This window comes from Mus pahari, chromosome 14 (assembly GCF_900095145.1).
Source record: "Mus pahari chromosome 14, PAHARI_EIJ_v1.1, whole genome shotgun sequence".
Lineage (NCBI taxonomy): Eukaryota > Metazoa > Chordata > Mammalia > Rodentia > Muridae > Mus > Mus pahari.
In genome coordinates, this window is record NC_034603.1 from 40,276,899 (window position 1) to 40,297,042 (window position 20,144).

Sequence of the window (20,144 nt, forward strand, 5' to 3'; positions counted from 1 at the left end):
AAGACTATTGTCTATAGCTCTTCAGGCTGCTTCCAGGACCAGCTGCAAGTCTCTCACAAAGGTGAGTTGCCTGTGGCATCTGTATTTTTCGCCTGGTGCTGGGAATGGACTGGAAGGCCTTGTGTCTGTGAGGTAAGCACTCTACCACTACACCATACACTCTTCACATACTCTGTCCTGCTGTACACCGTTCACTTCGAATGTGAGTTTGTCTTCAGGGAGCACCGTCACTGTGTCCGTGTCAGCTTTGGATCACGAAGGCTTCCCTAAAGAGCCATTTGGATTTGCTTTCACTGGGGTCCCTGGAAACAAATGGCTTCTATGGAAAAAAGAGTGTGTAGCAGGCTGGAGGCCACTGGGACTGGCACCAGGCTCTCTGCAGAAAGTCGGAGGCAGGCAGGCAACATCTGCTTGGAGTAGGACCTCTACCAGTTGAGCTGTCTGCCAGCCTGGACAAGCTTGGGGTCCGGGAGCTTGTCCGAGTCCTGGCAGGACACTGAGTCAGTCTTGTGACCCTGAAAATCTAAGCTAGCGCCAGTCTGAGCTTCGGGTAAAAAGCCACCAACCTGGAAGATGACCAGCAATGCACTGGGAGCTATAGAACCAGCATTTGGGGGAAGCCTGCTTTGATATCCTGTGCTGCGTGTGTTTGAAAATTTTGTGAAAATGTCATTATGAACGCTGCCAAGTGCCCAGCAGATACAACTGCCCTCCGAGCTCTGAAACATGACTTCAGCTCCATCTCCCACACCAGCTTTTGACTTCAGCTCTTTGCTTCTGGCACCTGGGAATTCCCTGTTAGCTTTAGCTTTCAAGTGCAGCTATGTAATTTAAACAGGTTTTCTCTTCATATTTTCTTGAGCTTGGAGAGCAAGGTGTAGGTGGGTGGGGGTGGGGCTCTGATATCTACCGATGAACTGACCAGATGTCCTTTCCCATGCATGAAAAAAAGCCCCACCGAAATGTCCCCTCTTCAGGAAAGGCCTTCTCACCTGCCGCCAGTTACAGCTAGGTACACACTCTGCCCTCTATCCACCTCCCACGCTGGACCCTGCACCTGAGAGGTAACTGAAAAGCATTTTCTACTCCCACTGAGAGAGGGGATCTGCTTGCCTGCAGGGTCTAAGCATGAATAGCACCCAGCCCAGGGCATGCCAAGGAACTGTTTGTGTAGCTGCTACCCCTTTCAACGTGGGCTGTGGGAGCTCCCCCAATGGCTGGAGTTCTACTGTGTGGCTGCTACTGAGGTAGAGCTGAGACAGCAGCAGAGTACAAGGGGATGCTGACAATGGACACCTTCCCAGGGGGTAAAAGAAGGGGCAAGCCCAAGCCAAAGCCTCTATCTCCTCACATGTCTCCCAGCCCCAAAGCCCCTGGAGCCCACAAATAAGCTGGTGCTGTTCTCAGCCCTGGCCCTTTGATCCGGGCAAGCAGCAACACCTAGCTGGCGCCCTACACCAGCTCTGACCTTATCGGGCTCAGGGAAGAGACAGGTGCCTGGGGCACAGGCCAATTAGGTGCCTTGCTCTGGCACCCACTGAGTCACATCCTGGTTGAGCTTGTCCAGCTTCTCAGCTCAAGTGGCCAACAGGGTGAGGACACACTGCAGGGAGCAGGTCAAGACCATGGGGCAAGGACTCACGAGACTCTGAGAAGGCTGGGAGGTACCCACTGTGACAGGGACACGGTGATGCCAAACACTCAAACTCCATCAACCACAGGGTCCTTCTACCATAGGACCTCAACAAGTTGCTCCTCTCCCTTGGACCACCTCGTTCACCAGAATGTAAACTTGGCAAAGACAGCCTTTAGGGTTCTGGAAGAATCAGAGGAGACTATACGTGTAGGGTATTGGTCCACTTTCAGCCAGGTCCCTGGAGGTCAGAAGGTGCCATGTGCCCTTTCGTGAAGCAAGAATCCGGCTCGGGAGGTACTGCTGAAGAAAACAGGGCCTGACCTCCCATATTCTTTTGGGGATGATACCTGCTCTATGGCCCTGAGAGGCCATGTAGGACTGACCACACTCAGGGTAGATGATGAAGGAAGCTGGGGTACAGCCTCCTTCCAAATCATCAGCAAGGCTAGGACCAGAGGGATGGGGTTCACCCAGTTTCCTGGGAACTCCGGGACCATGTGGAGTAGATGTCAGAGTCTAAGAAAGCTGTGTAGTCCATTCTTCCCATATGACCACTGGCCAGGACCCCTTCCTCTGGGTGATTACTGTGTACAGAGTCTAAAGCCTGGAGAGACCTGCAAGGCGGCCCAGCCAGGGGGAGCCAGGAAGGGGAAAGAAGGGCCTGGGCTCATGGCTTGGATGGAGGCCACAGCTGCTGGGGTAGGGTCCTGACCACTATGGGGACATAAGACCACACGGCCTTGCCCCTACTTAGTTCAGTGTTCAGAGCCAGTCAATAGGTCTCTCTCTAAGCCATAGACCCTATCTAGGATCTTTGCCCAGGGACAGGGTCCAGGTGCCCGCTGAGGGGCCTGGGCTGTGTGCTGCTGCGTGCCATGTCATTCCTGAGCTCTAGGGGCCATTGTGCATATGGAATGCCACCCAGACAGGTCAGGCAGGTTCCAAGGCAGATTCCCTCCACCCCCACCCTCCTACAACAGCCAGACTGGGGAAGGGTTCATGGGCTGGAATGTAAACCAGAGCTCTCCCACACACCAGCCTGCCTAGGGCTCAAAGCCAGATGAACTCCAGAACCAAGGGCCCAGAGACAGGCTGGAGTCACACAGCAAGGTTGGGGCCCAGTCAGAACCAGAGAACCTGGGATCCCATACGGGACTGAGTCTCCAGCAGGCCTTCAAGCACCAGCTTAGCTCATGGTGGTATAGTCAAAGCCAGTAGGGAGGCCAGGGAGCCAAGAGTACAGATCCTACAGGGACCCTGAAAGGGAGCGCGAGGATAAGCGAGACATAGTTCCTATCTCCAGAAGAGGAGCTGATGGGCTGGGACTGCTGCACTGTGAGCTTTCTCTGTGGCCTCTGTTACATCTGCAATAGTGCAGAAGACCTCAGGTCCTGTCTCTGATGGCCCTTGGGAGACTTGGATCTCAGGAAGGAGGGACAGCGACCCTCAGGCTGAACCTAGACTCAAGAAGAACCTCAGGTTCCTCAGAAGCTGATAGCTGGTGGCATTCCTTGTCACTCAAGAGGTGATTCCTAAGTGGATCAGATTGAAGGCGTGAAGGAGAGGTGGTGACAGGAGCAGGCCTCTGAGGCTCAGTTGGCATCAGCCAGATCAGTGGCTCACTTTACAGCAACTGGGCCAAGATCCCAGGTACCAATGATGCCTTGGAACCCAAAGGAAGGGTCACCGTGGTGGGCTCCAGCCCAGCCCTGTGCTCTCTGTTGTCTCTCATACCCACGTGGGCAGATGCTTGTGTTTTGTTTGACAGGAAAAGAAGCTGAGGCTTAGAAGGGCAGAGCCAGTGTGGGTGGCAGCAGTGGGACTGTGCTGCGATGCCCACCTTCACTCTGATACAAGGACAGAATAGACCAAGAGTAGGAAGGCTGAGCAGAGTCGCTACCCCAGGCAGGTAGTGAGGTAGGAACAGGCCTCACCTGACTGCAGCAAGCCAGCGCCCCGGTCCTTGACCCCAAAGTGCTGCTGGATGTCCAGAAGAACACCTGGAGGGGAAAACAGAGGGTGCTTTACTGCAAAGTCCAATGCAAGGGCATTCCCATTACCCACTAGCTGCCTCGGTCTCAGACCAGCCTGGCTTATCTCCTGCATTCCCACCCTGCTGTGGCCTCCTCTCTGCCCAGGCTAGCCAGCTTGGGGTGCCAGCCTTCCCACATATCCCCACTGAAGGCCTCCTAGGCTTAGGCTGGGCATGATGTCTGCTCATCAGCCATGGAAGGAGCCTGAAGTATGAAGCAGAGCGAGGTTCCTCTGTGGTAACTCAATGAGGTTGACCTTTGGCTTGCCTGTGGCTCAACCCTGGGTGAGGGATCAGGCCCTGCTCTCTGCCGTTCACAAAGTCCTCAGATAAGGAGCAGAGAGCAGCCACAGCCAGTTATGGAGAAGACTCGTGGCTAGGAACATTGAGAAGGTGACTTAAAGCAACATTTACACAAGCGCTCTCTCTCTCTCTCTCTCTCTCTCTCTCTCTCTCACACACACACACACACAACACTCATACCTGCTCTCATGACCAGGACTCTAGTTTCCAGACACAGGATACATGCCTCAGGGAGACCCTAGGCTGGGGAAGGTCCCAGAGACCAGGACTGCTTCCACAACCTTTGCTTTCCACTGTGGCTCTGTCAACAGAAGCTAAAGAAAACCTACAAACCATTCACTGCTGACAGACAGAGCCATGGCTACGTGGGGGCTTCCGTAGCTCTTAGCCAAGTGCTCAGAGTTAGCACACCCCCAGAAGCCTACCCCAGGTCCCACCAGGCTTATCTCTGTGGACAGAAGGACCACAGTCCTTTACCACAGAGAGGGGGTTAGGAAGAGAAGAGGAAGAGACAACGCCCTCCCTTCAATAGCTGCCCGCACCGGAGCAGAGGCCCTTGGGGACCCTAGAGCTTTGTCTGACAATAACAGCATTACCGGTGATGGGCGGTTTGTGTTTCTGGATTACTCATCTAACCTTGCAAGACTGGCACTGTTATCCCACTGGACAGGTAAGGAAACTAAGGTACAAGAGCCATACGCTCAACGTTACCAGCACGAAAGGGGGAGACAGGGGTTGATGGGCATGGTGTCTGGTTCTAGAACAGAAGATGGGGTGGGACACCAAATGTCATTGTCCCTCTCTAGACTCCGCTGGGAGTCTGAGGGGACTCCGTGGCTGTGGGACCAGGCCTAGCTGGTGACTGGCAGCCTGACAGCTGGGAGAAAGCAGCCTTCTCTCTAATTCCCTGAGTGGATTCTCCATAATTACCGTAATGAAGAGGCAGTGTGAGGCCCAGCTAATGACTTAATAACCAAGGTCTAATGGGGCAATGCCCTTGCCACAACGCTGGATAGTAGGAGCTAGGCCTGAAGATGGCCACAGTCACTATGTGGGACCAGAGGTACCCTGACCAGCCTCAGAGGCCAAGAGGCAGTACCAACCTTGGGGAATCACCCACACTCACCTCCCAGCCCCCAGCCCGCCCTCTTTTGTGAGCCAGGCCTGGCTCTCAGTCACCGTCACCTGTGGCTCCTCTGTGTGCAAACCCTTCCTCAGGTCACAGACAACAAACAAGTCCACAGTTCTGCCAACCCTGCCCTCCCGCCCCACTTCTTGGTGACAGCTCCACCTCCCAACCTACCCAGTGCCTGCTTCCCTCCAAACACCTCCTCTCTGTCCTGGCCCAAGGCTTACTCACTATAGTGATCCCTGCCACCCCTGCAAGACTGGTGTCCACACCTCCTCTTCTAAGTAGACTTCCCTTATTTCTCTTCCTCCTGCCACCCTCAGTCCATCAATGCCCAGTGCTTGCTGGTCCGTTCTGACACGAGCACCCATCCCGAAGATGGGTCAGGATGAGTTAGTTCAACAGGGGAAGACGCACATGGTCATGGGGGTAAGCTCATGGGACCCACTGTGACTGGGAACTAATGTATTAGCAATTGTTTCCTGGTCAACTCTGGTACCGAAGAGAGGCTCTCAGTGGTAAATCTGATCGTGCCACTTGCCTGGCATTTGAGTTGCCACCTCCTTTCTGCACACGAATAACCTAAAGCTGAGAGGAAGAAAGCCCCTGTGATCTAGCACCTCGGGCTGGCCATGGGCTTTGAAACCAGGCCTTGGAATACTGAAGGGAAAAAAAGCAAGCTTTGTTTCTTTGTACTCTCATATCAGTTGGCCTATGTGAGCAGAGGTCAAGGGAGGGGGTCCCCACACACCACATAAGCCATGGCGTCTGGAGCAGACACAAGTGGGGGGGAACACTTCAGCTCTGACAGTATCCACCTGAGGAGTAATCAGACCCACCTCAGGGTGAAGACTTAGTCCCCAGGCTGTTCCCCAACGCAGGTGCTTATCTTAACCCCCAGGCTGCCCTGTGAGATTTCCACAATCCCAAATTCAATTCATTTGCTAGCACAGCTCACAGAACTCAGGGGAACACACACACACACACACACACACACACACACACACACACGCACACGCACACGCACACGCACACGCAAGTCCCATCTGTGACAGAGATTTCAGAGTACACAGAGAACAATGCCTGTGTTGAGACTCATGGAGAGGGTCACAAGGCCTCCTCACTTCTTAAAACCTCACCTACAGGAACACCCACAGGAGCCTCCCAGCAGCCCTCCCTCCAGCCCTTTGGGATTTTTGCAGAGGCTTGGTTTCCAGGCCTGACTCATTGACCCTGGGTGGTAATCGACACAGAGACACAGCGCTCAGCTCCCCTTCTGTCCAGGCTTCCAACCCTGCCTGGGCCTTCAGTGACCAGGCCTACACTGAGGCTCCCTGGGGGCACTGCCATCAGTCAACATTAGCATGCCAAATATGCTAATTATTTTGAAAATTCCAATGACGTTTGGGGCTCTGTCAGGAGGCAGGAAAAAAAACCCAAACCCAGATTCCCTCACAGCCGCTAGGTTTACCATGAAAAGCAACGCGACTCCCTTGCCACCCTGCCTCTTACTGCTTTGTATCCATCCCCTAGTTCAGGGCCCAGCACAGTGCTGGTCCCCAGGGACAGCAGAGGGTGGGGTGGATGTAGAGATTGATGGGTAAACCATGGGTAGGGCACAGGCCACGGTGAGGCTCTAGAACTCACAACAAGGGCAGTCACAGCTTCAGTGTTAGGCAGCCAAAAGGATAGGTGATCAGGAGGGAGTAGAATGATCCACACCCCACATCCCACATCCCCAGGCTGTGGCTGTCCACCCACGGCCAAGGAAAGAGCATAGGTCTGAAGTAAAAAGACCCCTCCTTCAGCGAAGGACATTGTATCAAATCTGTAGAACCTTCCAGCTGGTCATTCCCTGTCCAGTGTTTTCTAGATTGACATTTGCTTCTGCCTCCAGGAAGCCTTTCCCATTTCCCCCCATGCAGACAGGCATCCACTGTCCCCAGGAACTCCTGGGAAGTCTAGAAGCCAGGGCACAGGAAGCTTGGAATCCCCTCTGCCGCGCACGCCCTAATGCTGTGGGTGTAAGGCCCGAGTAACCTTCTTGAGGGTCAGGGGCTCCATCAAAAGAGACCCCTCTGAGCCTTTCTAGGTCATTTGCTCTTTCTGGCCTGGAGGGAGGCGGGGTGACACGGGATCAGGATCCCGATAGCCACTGGCACGGGAAGCATGTGTCACAGCAGCTCACAGCTGGCTCACATTTTCCTCTGGGCTCCAGCCTGGCGCAGGCACACACATCCTCCCTTTTTTGACCACAGCCTTACATTTAGTCTTTCCTGGAGGCTGAGGTTTGCTGGGTCATAGAATGGGCCTCACGCCCAGGAGCAGCTTCCCACAGCTCAGTCCAAGCTCAGCCTCCTGGCCCACCAGTTCCAGCCAGGCAGCGGGCAAGGTGAGATTCCCACCCCAGCAGGTCCCCACCACCATCACCTATTCCAGCCATCGGCTAACCTCTCCAGGAAGCCACCCAACCCACATTCACAAGGGCTCCCTGGCCACAGGGTCTCCATTCCCAGGGGCACACATTCTGGAATAGCAGACCGGGGAGGCTCTCCTCTCTTCATTTGGACCCTGCATCTGTCAGCCTCTATCTGCTACCTCGGCTTTCAGCCTCTTCTTGGTGTCTGCCTCCACCCGCCATTCCATGCCACATGCATCCCCGTTGTGGGTACACCCCAACATGCCCACTTGGCCAGCACCCCTCCCTCCTTCACAGAGGCAGCTCTTAAAATTGCCTCCCCCATGAGTCTGGGGATGTGGCTTAGTTGCTAGACGGCCTGCCTAGCACACACCAAGCCTTGAATTCGATATACTTCATATACTAAGTATGGTGGTACGTGGTACCTCTAATCCCATCACCCAAGAGGTAGAGAGACAGGAGGATTGCCTTGGCTATATGTCAAGTTCAAGGCGGGCCTGGGTTGAATAAGACCCTCCAAACAAAACAAGACAAAAATAGAATTCTGCCCTCCAAATTGTGTCCTCATTCAGGATGGGCAACGCCCCCCAGCCCCGACCCCTGGTGGTTCACCGACTCTCTTCTTATCCTCCAGTTCCACAGCTGCCAGCGGGCTCCGCCCCCTAAGCAAAGCCACTGAACACCCAGGCTACCCTAGGTGTCACCTGTAGCCCCCCCTGAAAGCCCCAAGCCCCACAAACAAGTCCAGTTTCTTTTCTTCTTCACTGCTTAGCCTAGCTGGCAGTTTTCCTGCTTCTAGCCCTTGCTTGCTCCTGTTCGACCCTCCTGCAGCTAAACCTCACAAACATTTAGCCATCACTAGCTGGGTTCCAGGTCCTAGACTGAGCCTCTAGAATCCTCAAGGTTATTCCTGGACTCAAGGGGCTAATGCTGCCGCCGGCCTGGTGGATGTCAGCTCTGGCCGCGTGCTTCAGACTCACCCACAACTTCCTTGAGATCTGCTGACTCAGCCTCTGGCTCAGTGGTACCACAACACACCAGAACAAGGTGAAGAGTGCTTGAAGGATGCTGACCCCCTGCCCACGACGGCCCAGAGCCTATGGTTCTCTATGGCTGATGTGACCTGACTTGTCATGCACACGCACACTCACACGCACACGCACACGCACACAGGCACAGAGCACCAAGCTCTAGCTGTGACTACTCACTTTTCTGAACGCACATTTCTTTCCCGAATAAATGGACAGAATGGAGAAACTAGGTTGGTCGGAAACCTGCCCAGGACTTTCAGTCACTCTTAAAGAGGGTGCCTGCTTTACAATATGCCATCCCTGTTAGGCCTGGTGCAGTGTCATAAAATATAAAAAGTAAAGAAAGCAGGCATGGCGGTACATACCCCAACTTTAATCCCCCCAACTCGGTAGGCAGAGGCAAACTGATCTCTGAGTTGGAGGTAACCCTGGTTTATGTAGTGAGTTCCAGGACAGCCAGGGCTACATAGGGGAACCCTGTCTAAAGATAAAAATAGATTGATTGACTGACTGATTGATTGATTGATTGATTGATTTTTAAGTAAAGAGAGGGCTGAGGATGTAGCTCAGTGGCAGAACACTTGCCTAGTGTGCTTAAGCTACAGATTGGTTCCCAGCACCGAAAATCTATAAACACAGTGGCCAAAAGTCACTGGCCAGGCAAATCAGTAGTCCATGTGACTGGCCCTTCACAGTCCCAAGCACAGCCATGCCCCTTCCTGAGATGTCCAGTGCTACTTATTAAGATCTATTTCATCCTCCAAGGTCATACCCACCAGGGTATCTTTTACGCCTCTGAGGCTCTTGCCTGTGACCCTCAGGAAACCCTAGCGCTGTGCACTCTTTGTCCCCACTCATATTCCAGCTGTCCCAGAGGCTCCTGGGGAACCCCCATCATGAGCAGTAGCCCGAAGAGACCAACCCCTGATTCAGGATGCCAGGCCTCCTCTAGCCAAGCCCATCCTGTTGACACCAGAGTCTTTAAAAGGTCACACTTCTGGGTGTGGTGATGCACCCCTTTAATCTCAGCCTATTCTACATATAACCCAACCTCCCCCCAAAAAAAAGTAAAGTAAAAAAGGTGCACTGCCCTTGGAAGCCCTGCCTTAGGCAGCCTCAGATCCAAGGTCAAGACAGAATGATTTTAAGAGCTCTTCCTACTTGACTATCCAGAACAGTCTGTGTGGCACTCACACCTGTCCCCCAAGCCACATTCACCTGCCTCAGGCTTTCCCTAAGCAGCAGTCAGCTTAGCTGAGTCCTCAGGGTCTACAGGGCCAGACCATCTGGGTTTAAATCCTACCTTTTCTACCTTCCCTGCTGTGTGACTATAGGAAAGCTACTTAACCTCTCTGAGCTAGTTCCCATCTTTACAACTTAATTTTGCTTCCCATGATTGCTAGGAGGCTTGCGCAGGTTAGTCCACGTGAACTGTTTAGAATGGTGCCTGGCACATGGTAGGTACTCCATGAATGTCAGATGGTTACCCCTGATATTTAAGTAGAGGGGCAGGAAACAGCTGCAGCGTAGACAACTATCCTTTCGGGTTTCCTTTCTCTGAACTGAGGTGGATATCTGGAAAAGCAGGTCCTAGGGACCTGAAGGGATGCCCACCCTGCCTCCTGTCAGTCCCCTCAGAAACCTGGTCCCTGTGTGGCAGCCTCGGCACTGGCTCCCTGTGGGAGTATTTCCCATTCAGTGCTTGGCAGCTTCTAACCTGGTAATTACAGAGGCTCAAGAGCCTGGCTCTGGGTGGCTACGGCCAGGAAGCCACAGCCTGGGGACCCAGCCCAGGCACACACACTCTCAGACCAACCTCTGCCTGTCCTTCAGGAACAAGCTGATCAACCCATCTGCCCCGTCCTCATAGCCTCGGCTGCTGACTTAAAAAGTGCCCTGGCATCCTCACACAACCTCACTGAGTATGTTCTAAACTCACACACGGTGAGCCCACTTCTCCAACACTGCCCTGAAAAGCTAAAGCCATTAATATCAACACAGTGTAGGGTGACTCTGGCTGGGGCCATGTTGGTAAAGAGCCCTAGCCTGGATGGAGCCTTGGACCCTAGAAAAACCCCTCCCTACTCTAGAGACCTCCCACAGACCTCCAACAGCCTTGGAGATGCCCCTCCTCATCTAACTCCTGCCAGGGTGGGTGGGACCAGCCACTGGCCTGTGGTTCTACTCTATCATTTGGGGCTGCCTTTCCTGGAACCAGACTCAGCCTTAGCAATTTGGGGGCACTGCACGGCCACTCCTTCCCAGTTTAGCCACACAGCCCTGGCCTGGACCAGCAACTCCCCAGATCACCAGGGGCCAGGGACAAGGTGGCCACAGCCTTATCTTGACCCTCAGAGGTGTGGCAGTATGACCATCAAGGTGATAGGAGGCCAAGGCCTGGGGAAAAGTGTAGAGGGAAGAGATAAGAGGTCTGAGTTGGGTTGGCTCAAGCCTTCTGTGTCCTTCACTAGTAACCACAGAGCCTGAGGTACATGGGACAACAGCCAGGGACCAAGCAGGAGCTTGGCTGAGCTGGCTTCCAATCTCTGGGGCTTTGCCTGAACTTGCACTGTCAATCCAAGTCTCCTCTCGACACCCACACCAGTTGTCCTTACATCCTTGACAGAAGCGACCCCCTCTGCCCAGGCCTTGTCCCTCATAATCTACTCAGCCAAATCCTGATGCTTGCCTGGAAGTCTCATTCAACAGTGACACAGAGACTGACCACAGCTGAGCGCAGGGAGACTGGAGCAAGTTCTGCAGCCGAGCTGAGGGCAGAAGGAGAGATAGAGACCAAGACTGCGTTCCCTGTGCCCCAGTTCTGGCCGTGCACTATCCTTGCCTGCTCACCCCCTCCTAGCAACAGAAGAGGAGCAGACTTCCAGCAGACGGGCTCTCTGCTTCACAGGATCTCACTGCAGGGCCAACCCCAGCCTTCTCCACAGGCGAGACAGGGAAAGAAAGCCACCACCATGGTGCCCTCCCAAATGTCCTCCTGAATGCCTAGAAGTGGCTCCACCTGGGATGAGGAGTCCCCCATTGTCCAGACTGAAGACTGGGCAGACAAGGACAACCCTGCCCCACTTCGTCTCACTTCCTTCCAGGAAATGCCAGCTCAGAGGCTCATTGTGCACCCTGGCCAGGATAAAAGGACAGAATCCACAAACCGGCTATGGCCATAGAGCCTCAGCCTCTTCGTGGGGGCCTGATCCTCTGCCTGTCCAGCTAACCAGTGCCCTGCCCATCCCAAAGAAGGTGTCCTGAGGTTGGCCGGGCTGGGTCATCTAACTGCTACCCAAGCCTGTGCCCGCCTCCCATGCACACTGAGATCACAGATATGTCAGCCTCTTGAGGCTGGAGGGAGACAGTGACTCTATCGAGGGGACATGTGCCGTGATAGAAACAAAAACAAAACCAGGCAATTTAAAACTGGGAGATACGGCTCATCAGGTAAAGGTACTGACACCGAGCCTGATGACCAGAGTTCAACCCTGGCATCCACATTGTGGAAGGAAAGAAACAACTCCTGTAAGTTGTCCTCTGACTTCCACAAGCCTGCTATGGTACATGTGCACGCATGATAAATAAATGTAAAATTTGTTAAATTAATTAAATAAATAAAACCTGGAGCTGGGCTAAGGGTGTAGCTCAGTTGGTAGAGTGCTTGCCTAGCATGGGTCTGAATCCTAGCACTTCATAAACTGGGGATGGCAGCACACATCTATAATCCCAGCATTTGGGAGGTAAAGGCAAGAGGATCAGGAGTTCAAAGTCATCCTCAGCTGTATAGCAGGTTCAAGGCCAGCCTAAGCTGCCTGCCTGAGAAATTCTGCCTCAAAGAGGAAGAAGGGATTGATGGAGAGATCGCTCAGTGGTTGAGAGTACTTGTTGCCCTTGCATTGCACAGGATCCAGGTTCAGTTCCCAGCACCTACATGGTGACCCACAAGCATCTCTTACTCCTGTTCCGGGGTATCCGATCTCTTCTTCTCACCCCATCCCTGGGCATAAGGCAAGCACGGGATGTATATGCAGGCAAAGCACAAAAAAAAAAAAAAAAAAAAATCTAAATTTTTTTAAAAACTAAAGTGTCGCCAGGCGTGGTGGCGCATGCCTTTAATCCCAGCACTCGGGAGGCAGAGGCAGGCGGATTTCTGAGTTCGAGGCCAGCCTGGTCTACAGAGTGAGTTCCAGGACAGCCAGGGCTACACAGAGAAACCCTGTCTTGAAAAACAAAAACAAAAAAAAAAAAAAAAAAAAAAAAAAAAAAAAAAAAAAAAAAAAAAAAAAAAAAAAAAAAGAAAAGAAAAGAAAAGAAAGAAAAAAGTGTGTGTCAGACACCTGGCTCAGACCAGAGAGGAGAAAAACTTTCTGAAACAAGAGCAGACACTGACAAGATCCGCAGGGAAACTGAAGTCAGTGATTGCAGCTCCTGGGGTCCACGGTTGATGGTTCTGGGAGACGGAGGTCTAGGGAGAGCCAGAGATAGCAGAAAGGTTTTTCTGAGACCAAGTGCCCACACCACCTTTGGAGTGACACACACACACACACACACACACACACACACACAAGAATAAAATCATTGAACATTGATTTGGGGATAGGAGACACCTTGACTCACACAGCCAAGACGGCTTCGTCTGGCAAAGCCAGTAAGCAGCAGGCCATGTAGCACAGAAGTCACTCGGAGTCTAGGGAAGGGACCAGGATTCGGTTTGCCTCCTTTGTTAGCTCAGTCTGTCCTCAAGGTTTCAGGCCCCCATGCCTGAGCAGAAACAAAAGCCACTTCCTACAGTCAAAGGATCTGAGGAAGGGATGAGGGTGTCCCCTCTCCAAACAGACCCAACTGTCCACAGCACTATATCAGACTAGGCTCCGTATCAGACGAGGCTGTGACCTACAGACCTTGCAGCCTTCCTGTCCCAACCACGAGACGGGACACCGAGGCCTAGCCAGGCTGTCAGGAGCCCTGGGTACTTCCTGTGAGGAGGGACTGACCTCTGAGAGCCAACGGTAGAGGTGCCGGCGGGAACAACGGGAAGAGCCTCGAGAAGGAAAGCAGAGGCATGAGGCTGGCCAGTCCGCCTTGAGTCACCTGGCATTCCGGGACTCTGAAGCTCACCCGGGCACAGCTGATCTGGATACCACACCCAGAGCCCTGGTAGGGATTTCCTCACAGTGCAGCCGTGCGGCAGACAGGATAGGGATTCCCAAGGTGATAAGAGCCATGTTTATCCTTAGGGTGACCGTCTCTATCCAGAGTGGCAGTGATAGAGCCGCAAGACCCTGAAGTGTGGTTTGATACCCCGGGCCTCAGTTTCCCCATATGTCTGCCCTACACAGACTCAACTAGGTGGGAAAACAAAGAGCTTGAAGAAGAGTGGGCCCCAGCCTGGCACCACAGCTCAGGACCCAGCCCTGAAGCTCAAGGGAAGCCCCACGCCTGCCAGGCCTGTGTTCCTGGCAGGGTCCCCGAGCTCATCATTCCTTCTGGGCTTGTGTTAGTGAGTGGTTGCCATGGATACTGGTCTCAGCTTCTTTGGCAGAAAAGGACTCCCCCAGGGCAAGGCTCTGTCTCTCCTCACCAGCCCCCACAATGACGCCCAACTCCAGGTGCCACCGGCTGGATCAGAGGGACAGGAAATAGGTCTTGGGAAGACCACAGGTGCTCTGAAGAAGTTGGGGAAGGATGTTGGTTATCAAACTGTCACTCGTCAACCACAATTAGAGTCCAGGACAGCTCTCTTTGGCTGGGCCTGCTTCCAGGAGCCAAGTATGACCACCCTTGGAAGATGAGAGCTTATGGGGAGAGGCCACTCTAGCTCCAGGAAGCAGAGTCAGAAAGGAGACTTGCCTCCTGGCCTGGAAGCCACAGGTACCTCTGTCTTTTTCTCCATCTGTTCAAGAAGGAAATCGACCAGGTTGCTGGGCTAACTCAGTGTTATCCAAGAGAACCAGGACTTGGGAGCAGAGAATTGGGACCCAGGCCTCCTTCCCAAGTCTGAGGCAGACTGCCCTAAGGGGGTTCCCATGGATTAAGGAGAGCCCATAATTACCTGGATCACGGGGTGGCGCTGGGAATGCTAACACAGAGGCAGAGGCCACTGCAGTTCCCAGGACCTAGACCAGCCCTGGTGCAGAAGGGAGGGGCTCTCACAAAGGTATCCCGAAGGACAGCCAGAGAAGGACTGTCACAGACAGAGAGAATGAGGAAAGGCATGCTGGTTAGGGACACCGCTCGGGCCTCTGCCTGAAAGAACAGACAGCTGACATTTTGTGAAGGCCTCCCAGGTATCTGGCCTCCGCCCAGGTGCTGCGGGTACATTCTCATTCATTCCATACCACCCAAGGTGGAGGAGGACTCGGCCCACAGAAGGCTCTGGTGACGACTGGAAGGCCACACAACTGGAAAACTGGTAAACAGATGCAGCTGGATGCGAACTCGGGTGGCAAAGACTCGGACCCTGCACTATATCCCCCCCCCCCCCCGTGACCCAGCCACTGTGAGTCTGACCCAGGATGGGACAGTCAATCCAAATCATCCAGCGATGTGGAAGACAGTATGAAAGGAAATGTAAAATATCTCAGAATAACAACAAATTTGTCGGACGTGTCCTATTAAATAAAATGTATTATTTAGGGCAGAGGAGATAGATTGCTTGGTCTACTAAAGTGCTTGATACACGAAGGCCTGAGTTTTAACCTTAGAACCCATGGGGTCCGGTGGGGGAGGGTGACTGGAGAATAAGGGGTTTTGCTATCAAAACTAACAACTTGAGTCCGATTCCCAGAACTCAATGTGGAAGGAGAAACCCAATCCCTGTTAGCTGTCCTCTGACCTCTACACCCACCCACATGCAAACTAAATAGTTTTTAAAACGCCAGGCTCAACAGCATGCTATTGTGCTCCTGCGTGCTTGTAATCAGCACTGGGGAGAAGAGACAGGTGTCTCCAGAGCACTCACTAGCCAGCCACTCTAGCCCAATCAGCAAGCTCCAGGCCAAAGAGAGACCCGGACTCAGAGTGGGGCACTGCTGGGGAACCACACCTGAGACTGATTTCCGGTCTCCATACCCACCCACCCACATACATACATATGTGCACCCACAGGAACTTGTGCTCACCCGTGCCCGCATACAAATAAATTATAATAATTGCACCTGCTCTCTTTCTGTCTGAAAACCAGACATTTTGGCATTCGTATGTAGCTTGCATTGTGCTCCTCTGGACAGAACTGGCTATGCTATGAGCAAACAGAACTGTACAGGAAGGATATAAAGAAAAGCAGAAACTCCCCGTGCTTTGATGAGGCTGCTGGGGCCAGACTGTGAGGTTCTTAGGGGTCAGGTGGGCACAAACATCAAAAGTGCCCACACAGCAGTGTCTACATGCCTGCCTCTGTCCCAGCAGGACCAGCAGGCAACAGGTGGACTCAGGTCCTGGCACAAGACCCTGAAAGCCATGGTAGTCACCATAGAGATTGTAAATATTCCTAAAAACTGAACTCAGGGGCAGGGGGAGGGAAGGCCATCATAAAGAAAGGGAGGCAGGCTTATCCGGAGAGGAAATGATGTCTGTGTGTTGGGGGTGGGGTGGGGGTAGTGCACAAGCTTCCACACTGGGCAGGACACTGAGAGATACACAGCTCAGTCAGTGTATGTCCAGAGCCTTCCAGGCCTCCCTCTCCAACTGCATTGCCCCCCTGCCCCAATCAGTTCGCCAGAAATCTGCTATCTCATTCTCCCACTCTGACCCAAGTATTGGTAAAGGTAGATAAGACCCCACTCCTTGATCCCACCTTCCCCTCTCTGCCCCTGGCCATGGGTTCCTCTAGGAACCTCAGAAGTAGTGGCCTGGGGCCATAATAAAACAAGCATGACAGAACTAAAAGCCATAACAATATTTCCAAAGAGAGAGAAGAGACTCAAGCCAGGCTGGGGGGAAAAAGGGGGGAGATCTGAGATACACAGTGTGTATCTAACTCCTGCTTTGCTGATCACCCTGCTGGGCAATGGATAGGGCCAACCAAGGGCCTGACTTCCCCCAGCTGGAAAGAGCCTGGTTTGCAAAGTGAGGGCCTCCCATGTTCTCTGGCTTGTCCCTCACAGGGTGGGCACCTAACATCCTGAGCCCTAGGCAGCACATCGCATGTGAGGTAGGTTGGCACACTTGAGGGTGGGACAGCCTGACCCAAACATTGATGTCACTGGCACCTACTTCATGTTTACCCCCAGGAAGGGACAGAGAACAGGTGGGTGGGTGTACATGCAAGGTGGGTGAGGGGCAGAGTTCTTTCCTTCCACTTGACACAAAACTATCCAAGACAGGAAAAGACTAAGGCCCCCAAAAAAGAGCACCCAAGTCCCCAGGTGGCCAGTGGGAGTGTGGTTTATGTCAGGGCTCTCTTTTCCCAATCGTCCCCGAGTTTTCTTCAGTGAGGCACAGAATATCCAAAGCACCTCTCTTCCCCTTCCCTCTCCCCTCTTTCTCATTAGGTTGTAGGATAGAATGTTGGGTCCCCACCCCACCCCACCCCAACTGCTCTCCTCCACAGGGAGCCCCGGAGACCAGCCTAACCAGCATTTCTTTTCAAAGCTGCATTATCCGCAGGCAGGGCCAGCTCTAGGACAGGTCCCTGCGTCTTGACCCCTGTGAAGACAGGGAGAGACGCCAGCAGAATAGAATCCCAGAGTCACATCCACACTAAGAGGCCCAGGGATCAATCAATTCACAAACGGAAACAGACCTAAACACAAGCTGAAACTGGCCCAAGGTCACACACGCACACATCAAGCGCATTCAGGATAGAAACCCAGTTGAATCCATTTCTGTCTCAAACCTGGGGTTGACTCGCTGAGACGCTCAAGGAGCATGAGGCTGCCTCTCTTTAGACCCCCCTCCCCAAGCCCCCGCCCCCAGGCCTATGCCCTGCTCCAGGCTCCAAGCGCCATGGAGCAGAAGGAGGCGTCTCCAGGCCTCAAGCCAGGGCCAGCTGCAAACCGCATCCTGGGTCCCCAGGCGGCACGGACCCGCCCCGCCCCTCCCTCGGCTCCCCGCAGGCCCGAGCCTTTGTCAGCCACGCGCTTACAAGCTCACACACACACACACACTCACACACGTATCCGCGCCGCCACGCGCGCACACACTCGGGCTGCCTGGCGCACACCCGCAAGAGGCGCACACACTGGCCGCACGCATGAAGGGGTGGGGGGTGGCTGAGACCGAGGAAAGAAGGAACAGACGGGCCATGCACGCACAGACGGCCTGGGCTAAGGGAAAAGGAGAGGCCGGGGGAACCGGCGGTTGTGGAGGAAGGGGGCGCACAGGCGATAAGGCAAGAGGGACGCAGAGGAGACTCTGGGAGGACAACGGATGAGCCGTCAAGGGCTGGCGAGGGCTCACTGGCTGCTCCAGGGGTGGAAACTCCACCAATCCCTGACACGGGGAGCGTGGGGTGCTTTGGATTGGACCCATGGAACACGAGAGCATCGCTTAAACAGAGGGTCCTTAGGGACTCTCCAGAGGGCTTGGGTCTAGGGAACTGGCAACCAAAAGCTCCCTAGGGCATCTGGGATGGGAGGGCCCTGGTCCTCGGGCTGGATGGGGCATTTGCTCACCTGCCACAGTGTACCTGTCCAGGTAGTTGAGCACGTTGCCTAAGCTCAGGATGGCAGCGGCTGCCCCCCGCCCTCGGCCCAAACTGGCGGGTTTGGGCTGCGGCGCGCTGGGGCCCTTGGCAGCGGCTGCGCAGCCAGGGGTGCTGGGGATGCTGGGGAGTCCGGAGGGGACCCGCCTCACGCTGCCGGACAACGTCTGCACCTCTTCGTCGGCGGACACGACTCCAGCGCCCCCAACACCCCGCGCCCCGCAGCAAGCGCTACCTCCAGCCCCTGGCTGCGCCCCCCGGCGCCGGCGCCGCCGCTCGGCGTCCGCCTCCTCCTCCTCCGCGCCGCCCGCCGCCGCCGAGGCGCATTCCAGGCACATCATGCCGGCCCGGGCCGGGGCGGCGGGGGGCGCGGGGGGCTCGGGGGACGCGAGGCCCAGCCCGGGCCCGCTCAGTGCGTGCGCGCGCCGCGGAGCCGCCGCTGCACCATCCCGGCTCGGCCCGTCGGCTTCTGCGCTCGGGCTCCAGCCCTGGCTGCGCCGCTGCTACTGTTCAGTCAGCGAGACGCGCGGCCCCGGCGGCTCTGACAGCTGCGGCCGGCCCCGCCCACCAGGCTCGTGCCCAATCACCTCCGGGCTCAAGCCACAGCCCCGCCCCGCACGTGCTGCCCCGGGGGGTGAGGGGGAACTTGGCCGCAGAGCCCCATCCGCCTGACGGGGGCGCAAGTCACGCAGGAGCGCTGCGGCCACGGAACCCTCGGGGATCAGGAAGCGATGGCGGGGAGCTGCAGCACCGATTAGGATTTAGGTGAGGGAAGGATACCCCAGACCCTACTCAACTCCACTCTGCCCTTGCGATGGGAGAGGACCCCTGGCTGAGGCCGAGGAAGGCCCATGGCTTAAGCTACGCATTAAAAAAAAAAGTCTCAGACGGTCAAAACTGGGGAACCTGTTGGAGAGCTGGCTCCAACAGATACTCACCTTAATTCAGTCTGTTTAGGCAGCGCTGCCTAAGAAACATGATTGGTGGATCCAGGACACAGACCTCATGAAGGTTCATTGCTCTCCTCTCTAGAGAAGCACCTCCAGGCACCCTGGGCTCACTCTGACCATATCTCTAACCCCCGCAGAGTGCAGTTTGTGAGAACCAGGGCTCGGATTAGAGCCCAAGAGAACCAGGAGGGCCTCCTCAATGCCAGGTAGGATGTCCTACGCCTGTAACCCCAGCATTTGGGAGGCTGAGTCAGGAGAGATCCTGTCTCAGACAAATGAGGGGTGGGGGAGAGGGAATGGAGCAGGAAAAGCCTTCCTGGGGGGTACCATCTCCCCCAAACCCTTAGTGAAAGTTGGAAAGCTGGATCCTAGCCCATATCTGCTCTTGCGTGTGGCTTAACACTGGACTAAACCTCTATCTTTCTGGGTCTCTGTTTCTGTTGGGGGAATATAGTCCAGGTAGTTGAGCACATTTGTGTGTGTGGGGGGGGTCAGTTCTGGAGAATGGCTAGGTAGCTTCTGTGTAAAGAACAGTCTTCTCTTGTAAGTCCATCATTTGGGGGGCAGAGGCAGGTGGAACTCTGAGGTTCCAGGCCAGCGAGTCCAGGACAACATGTTTCTAAATAAATAAGTATTTAAAAGGAAAGAAGTTAAAACCCAGTATGGCATGTTCTCCCTAGTGTGTGCCAAGCCCTTGGTTCAAATGAGAGAGTCGGGGGAGACTTAATTCAGCCCCTCAGATATCCAGTGGTTTCTGTCTGTTTCACAGACAGACTTCAGGTCACCAAGGCGAGCCGTCATAAACAGACAACTAGTCAATGGTCTGGTTGGTACGAAGCCAGGGCCCTGAAATCATCTTGCTATTGCAGGTTGCTCCAGAGCCCACGTCCACAACAGGAACATCTTGTGAAGGTGTCAACCACAGTGAGTCATGGCATAGCCAATAGATGACAAAGCATGAGGTGCTCGAGCACACCACACACACACACACACACACA

The 20,144-nt window shown here is 54.4% G+C and overlaps 1 protein-coding gene across 2 annotated transcripts in view; it reads right to left on the bottom strand.

Annotated features, from left to right (window-relative positions):
- Spns2 (sphingolipid transporter 2) overlaps nt 1-18,758 on the bottom strand; it is a 37,729-nt gene extending 18,971 nt beyond the window's left edge. Inside the window, exons 1-2 of one of the 2 annotated variants that reach the window (XM_021213733.1) lie at nt 18,168-18,758; nt 3,571-3,636 (exon numbers count right to left, since the gene is read on the bottom strand). In XM_021213733.1, the coding sequence (XP_021069392.1) occupies nt 3,571-3,636; nt 18,168-18,537 (436 nt within the window). In that variant the 5' untranslated portion in view covers nt 18,538-18,758. The remainder of the gene's footprint in view (nt 1-3,570; nt 3,637-18,167) is intronic. The other variant, XM_029545746.1, reaches the window with a different exon arrangement.
- Between the last annotated feature and the right edge of the window lie 1,386 nt (nt 18,759-20,144).